We start from the raw sequence: 7861 nt of genomic DNA on the forward strand, positions 1-7861 counted from the left end.
ATGGTAGCCTTCTTTTCGGAGACCTTTTCTGGTTTTTTTTGTTTGTTTGTTTGTTTGTTCTTGTTTTCTTTTTCTTTTCTTTTTTTTTTTTTTTCCAGGAGAAATCATTTTTTCCACGGTAAAAATAAAACAAACACTAAGAACTAATGAAGGCTTTTCTTATGAGGTATTTTGCTGCGTTACTCTTCAAAGATCACTCTCATATCTTCATCATGCAAGTGCAGAAAACTTCTATATTCAGGATGCCAAGGGCCCTTTGAATTATTTTTTTATTTACTTTAACACCATTCGGAAAAAAAAACTCCAAAGCGTGTTGGAAAACCTTAATAGCTTGGCTCCCTGATTGTCTTCCGTTGAAATTGGTTTCTGCGTCTGAGTGTCTTCAGACAGAATTCGGTAAAGATAGATAAGCTTCTTGGTACAAGTGTGTCTACACGCGTCTAAGCTACGACAACCAAGTAAGCTACTTAAAAAATGGAGACCTTATGAAAATGTTCACTGCGAATATAATCAGTGTTTAAAGAGTGCAGAGAGCAACAACAGTGAGAATAGGCCAGCGTTTCTATCGATGATGATGCTGGCAGAGTTTAGCAGTGGGCAAGAGGGATGTAGAAAACTGTTCTTCACGGTTCTTGTGTTGAGCGGCTGTACTGGACGATAATTGTTAACCATTTCCTTGCGTGATGCGTATGTGAGGCTGCGTAAATACTTTATCTGTAACGAAGAACATAATTATTACGCCAATTCAATATTTATTTGATAAGCTGTTAGCTCAGGCAAATAGTGATTTTATTAACCGAGAAACTGAATCTTGTGCAAAGCCAGAGCCATCCTAAGTTTTCCAACTTACATGTGTAGACAATGTGGGCTGTGTTCTAAATTCAGTCCTGTTGGATTAGAAGACCTCTCTTTGTTACCTGTTTACTTGAGATCTGCACGAAGTCGTTGAAAAGTGTCCAAGTGACACTCGTCACAACCAGGAATTGTTAAGGAACCATGATACCGGAAGAACTTATGAAGTGTGGTCCAAGGCAACATAGGTGCCAGAGCAAACGTAGTAATGTTACTTACTGACGAGTCTGTGAGAGTAACGTAAGTCACGTCAGGCAATTAGAGAAGCATATCCTTGTGAATAAATTAGCGTGAAAGATAAGTAAGTTGTTTCTTGTCCTACTACTTGTTCTCCCTCCCCCACAGCGGGTAAAAGATTGCCTTGGATATCAAAATTCTAAATGGGTAGAATAATGACAAACTTTATTGAGATTGACTTGACTATCACTGTACAGGGGGGGCTTACGATAACCAAGATTTTTCTGTTAAAGGGCCCTACAGTAGCATTGTACTGGCATTACAATGCATGCTGGGTTGTTTCGTTGCTTGAAATTATCCATATCTCTATACAAAGAAGGGGCTCAAATGTCTCAGACAACCCCCGCCCTTTGTTAGTCTCCTTAACTTCTTCATGTGGGAGTTCAGAGGTTTCAGACGTTGCTTACGTTGCAGCTTGTACCTGTGGGATCAAACGCTTTTAGCTTACATCACACAGGTGATTGGCTGGTTGGAAAATCATAAGCAAGTTCTATTCACCTCCGAGTAGGCGATATGAAACAGTCACACGTTAAGGGTTGAATTTTCGACCATTTTTCGGTATATTGACTGAAGTTTGATGTAAACAAAAGTAATTGTTCGCCTCGATGTCGGTGAAAGTTGTGGGTAATGACCCCCACCGGTGGACAAAGAAACAAACAAATGTACAAGAGACTGGTATACGTACTGCCGTTCACGAGTTCACCGAGATACTCATCTAAAAATGAAAATGCTTGATCTTTTTTATCGCCAACCTGGAACAAGACATGATAGAAATAGATCACGTTTTATTGTTATGCATTTAGGTACATTCAAATGAAGTGACAAGTATTTTTGCCATACCTCGATGAACACTCCAAGCACGGCAAGCCCGTCTGATTTGTTTTTTGCATCCTTAAATTCTGAGTACTTGGTGTTGTAACTGACGAAATGCAACTTTTCAAACAAAACGAGAACTTCAAGTCAATCAATTTTGAAAATAATTTTAGGTATCCAAGCTTTCAAGCGGGGTTACCCAATTTTTTTAAATTGCACGTCGGATCAGCTAAGTTAAGCGCTATTGGACTCTGCCCTTACTTGGAAAAGTAAATTTAAAATTTTCTTTGTAGTGAACCTTTCCTTTTTGGTAAATTTATTTTAACGTTTGTTTCAAGGACTTTAAGGAAAGACCAAAGATTAACATTTAACGAGCTGTGGCTTTCTTTAAGTTTGGAAAACTTCCTCTGAAGTCTGGAAATTAAATTTTAAAGGTTTTTTTCTCGCATCTAAAGGATCGTGGTGTACATGTAACGAAGTACGTTTAAAATTTCATGCAGAGTCATAAAACAACATGGTACCCAGTGTTCTAGTTGGAGTAGAGCATTTAGTCCTAGGCTCATTTTTGGATGCCCTGAGAAGAATCGCCAGTGAATTAGACGCTAGCCCATAACGACGAGAAGCCAGCTCACCAACCACTCCTAGTCCCTTTCTTTCCGCGCTCACACTCCGTTGAAGTTAATGTGCACATTTGTACAGACGGAGTACGTTCTTTATTTACGTACCTCAGCAGCGAACGCTTTCCCATCCAAAGTGTGTTCTGATCCTATTGAATTATTTGACCCCCAGTGAAAGTGGAACTGAACGGTGGTGAAAACACCTTCCAGTCCTCCGCCACTAACGTTGTAGATATTCGGAGGGACTTCAAATACAACTGTTCCAATTTTACCGTTGTTTGTAGCCGTGAACGTGAGATTCAGAGAGGAGGGTCGATCGTAATTCGTGAGTGTGAAATCGGTCATCTTCTCATACTTAGTGTCAGACATTTTTATGTTGATGGGCGATTGTTTCTTTCCAGATTTGCAGGTACCTGTCCAGTTTTTTGGGCCTGTAACACATCAATTGCGTTGAGACGGCAGAGACAACATTAATACTAAAATAACAATTGTTCTAAACAAAGAATTAAAACGGTAACCACACAGAAAATTACCGTGATTTGTATGTGAGAGTCGGGAGTTCTGATAACGCTTTAGTAGACGAAATGTAGTATAGAAGCAATATAATAATTTACAGAAATTTATGTCGTAAAGTCTAAGAAATTGGGAGTATGTTTAAAATCTCACCATCTTGGTCTACCCCAGTATAAGACCATGAATCTATGAAATACAATAAAAATATTATTAATCATTTTTTAAATTAAATAAAATACAAATTAGATATCGACTTAGTGACGCGGCTGGACGAGTGCCACTCTAATTTGGTGGTGCTTTAAGAATCACAAGCAGCCAATGCTCTACAAGGCTTCACAACAACACCTCACAACAGATGTTTAGAGTTAAACTTCGAGAACATCATGGAAAATACAAATCAGTTCTGATATTCTCCCATTAGCTCATTCTCATACACTTTCCTTTGAACTAAATTCAACGGCTAATCAGGACAGGAATTTTTTTTGTTTACTCACCAGCGGCCGCGAAAACGCCCGGAGTTAACCAGCTGACACAAAGGAGAACAAGCAGCAGAAAACTATTCATAGCTAAATTTACCTGAAAAAAAGTCTTTAAAGGAAGAACGATTGATATTAATAACTAAGTTACAGTTTCGTATCTCTTTTGACAAGTATCTTGTTTCAGAACTTTTCTTGGAATATTAAATACCTTTTTATCGATTTTCAAAGAGAATGCTTGGTTCGACGTTAATAGCTCTTGCTTTCAATGGAAAATATATCATTTGAAATAAAAGAGAGCTCCAGCCCAATCATATCCGGTGACTTATAGTCCCCTACTATAAGCAGAGGTTGGAAACTAATTCCTGTCAACAGATTTTTTTTAAACTGCTCAAGTGATTCGAATCTTAGAACTAAGGTCCGATGTGCATTTTGAGGGGCGAAACGAAAGCACAGTTGTTACTTCTGCTTTCTACCTTTGTGAATGGATTCTCCTGGCACTAGCTTATCTCGTTGCATGACTAATCACTCCACCGATGAGCAAATTTAGATAGCGAGACATGCAGCCATGTGTGTTCCTTAACATTAGGCATCGTCTATGACCTCATAAACAGCCAATGAAATATCATTTGAATTTCCTCGAGACCTTTACTTTGACTTACTTTTTCAAACAGGGTTAGGAGGCTGTAAAACTTAATAGGTTTGGCTCTGGTGTTTGGCATTAGCTTTGACAGTTAAATAACGGCTTTTACCCTTTTCAGCCAAATGTTGACAGCTGTCTAGAGTTCACTCTAGTTTTGAAATCGAGTAGCAAGGCCGTAAGAGCGATTTCAAGGTTCGGTCCTCGCTTCGACGCGTGTAATTATGTCATCTAGCACCCTAAAATCTGCCAGCTACGCAGGCTTATGATTAAATGTCAGTTACCTGTGGAATTACTCACACACTATCGCTGAATTGCTCAAAAATAAGAGGTTTACCTTTAAAATGAACTCTGTTTTGGTGTTCCTTTCCTTGTAAGCGAAGTGTTTAAGGTACAAAGAGGAATGCGATAAATTGATTCATGTAGACGTCTCTTATTTCGGATGGTTCCCACGTCATTTACCTTGTTTAGTCAAACAGTCAATACTTAAGAATGTAAATAGCATTGCACCCTGAAGAGTTGTTTTGCCAAACAACCGAAATAATTTGAATAGAATTCAGTGCAGAACATTATATCAGTGTTCTCATTTCAGGACAAATTGGATTTTTCCAAGAATTACGAATCAGCTGTTGAGCGGAGCGCAGCTCTCGAAATGTAGATTTAATGCAATATAAAGTAGTGGATGAGTTCTAGCTCTCATACCTGGCCTCATTTCCTGGTAAACTGGTCAAGACGACATCCATATGATGATGAATTTGTCTATTCTTTTTAATATTTTTCCTTGATAATGTGTCAAATTTGTGAAGAAGAGGTACATGTTTATCACCTGCGGAAGTTTAACAGCTAAGTACAGTGTTTAAACTCCTACCCTGACTCATGCGTGTTCGTTATTGTTTTTGCTCCAACGAGAAACTTCGACACAACCCAAAGCTTCCTAACTTCCGCTAACTTTTCAAGTTTGAACCTTGCAGCCAGGTTCGCACCTATCATCCGGCTGTCTATGCGCGCATGTGCGAGTGAAGTCACACTGGGCTAGTCAAAGCAACCTTTTTTACGCCAACGTCTGACCTCTTACCAACTTATTAAACTTTGGGAAACATGTTACGGAACTCTACTAAGCACGCAGTGCAAGAATCCTCGACTTATTTCTGCTGGTCAGCGACTACAATTAAAGTGTTGTAAACGTTTCTATCGGACTAGTGTTTAATTTGTTGTTAACAATATCGCAGATTGTGGTTAACGAAGGAGTAGTTTAAAGTAGTTTTCCCTCAACGTTTTCAAATGAGCGATCATTGATGCTGTTCCTTTGCGGCTTATTTGAAGGCATGATTTCCGCCAATTTCTCGGGTCAAGTCTTCGATACTCCCTAATAGAGGAGGAGAAGGAGGGAGAGCGGGAATAAGGTCTCTAATCCTTTTTCTACTGGTCTACTTTTACGTATGTGGAATATGTAACAGCTCTCATCAGGTATTGTAAGGAAAAGAATGAGTTGCCTCTAATATCTAGAGATGAAGTTGACCGAAATAGTACATCAGTTCTTTCAAGGAGGATAATCGAGAGAGTTTGAGCAATTGTGAGAGCATCGCCTACAAAAACGCCAATTTCAGGTTTCCTTCGTCCAACGGCTCACGTTGACAGCATCCTGTTATTGTTCTCGTTCTTTAATGCGCAAAATATGGCCGGTTATTTCACGTTTTTATTGTGCAAGGACGCCTCTAAATACAAGCAGTCTCAAAACACACGAAGAGCTATCACTGCTTCTAAAATCTTTTGATTCACCAGGATTTCTTTGCCATCACTGACGCAATCTGTCCAAGCTCTTTTAGAAGATACCACTTAGATAACTCAACGTCAACATCTTGTGCGTTCAACAAAATCTTTACTTAAAGTCTAAATTATCTTCTTACAAGCATTGTGACAGAACTACAACATTAAAAAAGCACGCAAAAAACGTCCGGTGAAGGAATAAAATATGGAAATAATAATAATAATAATAATAATAATAATAATAATAATAATATAAAATATGGAATCCTTGCATTTGTCCATATTATCCTTGAATGGAAAAATGAGCTAAGCGAGTAGTAGGCGGTCAACAGCATCAGTGAGAACAGATCAACGCTTATGTCAATTTGTTGAAACAGCAGAGGTTTTCGTAGTTTCCTGGAAACTGTTTTTAACTGCGCGGCCATTGAGACCCTGAACTGGACGGTAATCGTTAACCATCGTTGAATTGCCTGTGAACTTGAGTATGCGCACATAGCTCATCTACAGAAAGAAAAAAATGTTATGCCAATAGTAATTGAATTTCAACCACTGCTAAAGGTCTCCCTTTCTTCCCCACCCCGCCCCCCACACCCTGTCAAGTAGGAGTCATAGGAGTCATTGGAGTAATCGATCACTCCACCGATGAGCGAATTTAGATGGCGACACATGTAGCCATGTATGTTCCTTAACATTAGGCATCGTCTATTAGCTCATAAACAGCCAATGAAATATCATTCGGTTTCCCTCAAAACTTTACTTTGACTTACTTTTTCAAACAGAATTAGGAGGCCGTAAAACTCAGGTGGTTTGGATCTGGTGTTTGGCATCAGCCTTGACAGTTAAATAACGGCTTTTACCCTTTTCAGCCAAATGCAGACAGCTATCAAGAGTTCACTCTAGTTTTGAAATCGAGTAGCAAGGCCGTAAGAGCGATTTCAAGGTTGGGTTCTCGTTTTCGCAGCTTCGACGCGTATAATAATGTCAGCTAGCACCCTAAAGTCTACCAGCTACGCAGGCTTATGATTAAATGTCAGCTACCTGTGGAATTACGCACACACTATCGCTGAATTGCTCAAAAATAAGAGGTTTACCTTTAAAATGAACTCTGTTTTGGTGTTCCTTTCCTGGTATGCGAAGTGTTTAAGGTACAAAGAGGAAGGCGATAAATTGATTCATGTAGACGTCTTTTATTACGGATGGTTCCCCCATCATTTACCTTGTTTAGTCAACCTGTCAATACTTACGAATGTAAATAGCATTGCACCCTGAAGAGTTGTTTTGCCAAATAACCGAAATAATTTGAATGGAATTCAGTGCAGAACATTATATCAGTGTTCTCATTTTAGGACAAATTGGATTTTTCCAAGAATTATGAATCAGCTGTTGAGCGGAGCGCAGCTCTTGAAATGTAGATTTAATGCAATATAAGTAGTGGAGGATTTCTGGGTCTCATACCTGGCCTCATTTCCTGGTAAACTGGTCAAGACGACATACATATGATGATGAATTTGTCTATTCTTTTTAATATTTTTCCTTGATAATGTGTCAAATTTGTGAAGAAGAGGTACATGTTTATCACCTGCGGAAGTTTAACGGCTTAGCAAAGTGTTTAAAATCCTACCCAGACTCATGCATGTTAATTGTTTTTGCTCCAACGAGAAACTTCGACTAGGCCCAAAGCTTCCTAACTTCCGCTAACTTTTCAAGTTTGAACCTTGCAGCCAGGTTCACACCTATCATCTGGCTACTTCTGCGCGCATGTGCGAGTGAAGTCTCACTGGGCTAGTCAAAGCTATTTTTTACGCCAACGTGTGACCTCTCACCAACTTGTTACACTTTGGGAAACGTCTTATGGAACTCTACTAAGCACGCAGTGCAAGAATCCTCGACTTATTTCTGCTGGTCAGCGACTGCAATTAAAGTGTTGTAAACGTTTCTATCGGACG

The 7861-nt window shown here is 39.2% G+C and overlaps 1 protein-coding gene and 1 long non-coding RNA gene across 2 annotated transcripts; both read right to left on the reverse strand.

The window, feature by feature from the left end:
• Positions 1-257: 257 nt before the first annotated feature.
• On the reverse strand, positions 258-3611 carry LOC113676731 (carbonic anhydrase 2). The gene is given in 8 exon segments (XM_027193428.2): positions 258-714; positions 918-966; positions 968-1079; positions 1775-1841; positions 1930-2022; positions 2628-2950; positions 3186-3218; positions 3527-3611. Coding segments are annotated over 8 exon segments (951 nt in total). The 5' UTR covers positions 3597-3611; the 3' UTR covers positions 258-510.
• A 2218-nt stretch (positions 3612-5829) lies between these two features.
• LOC149036034 (uncharacterized) lies at positions 5830-7132 on the reverse strand. Its single transcript, XR_016181984.1, has 2 exons — positions 7007-7132; positions 5830-6416 (listed from the first exon to the last, which is right to left on the reverse strand). It is a non-coding gene; the product is annotated as an uncharacterized LOC149036034 (long non-coding RNA).
• Positions 7133-7861: the final 729 nt, after the last annotated feature.

This window comes from Pocillopora damicornis, chromosome 12 (genome assembly GCF_964200805.1).
Source record: "Pocillopora damicornis chromosome 12, jaPocDami1.2, whole genome shotgun sequence".
NCBI classification, from domain to species: Eukaryota; Metazoa; Cnidaria; class Anthozoa; order Scleractinia; family Pocilloporidae; genus Pocillopora; species Pocillopora damicornis.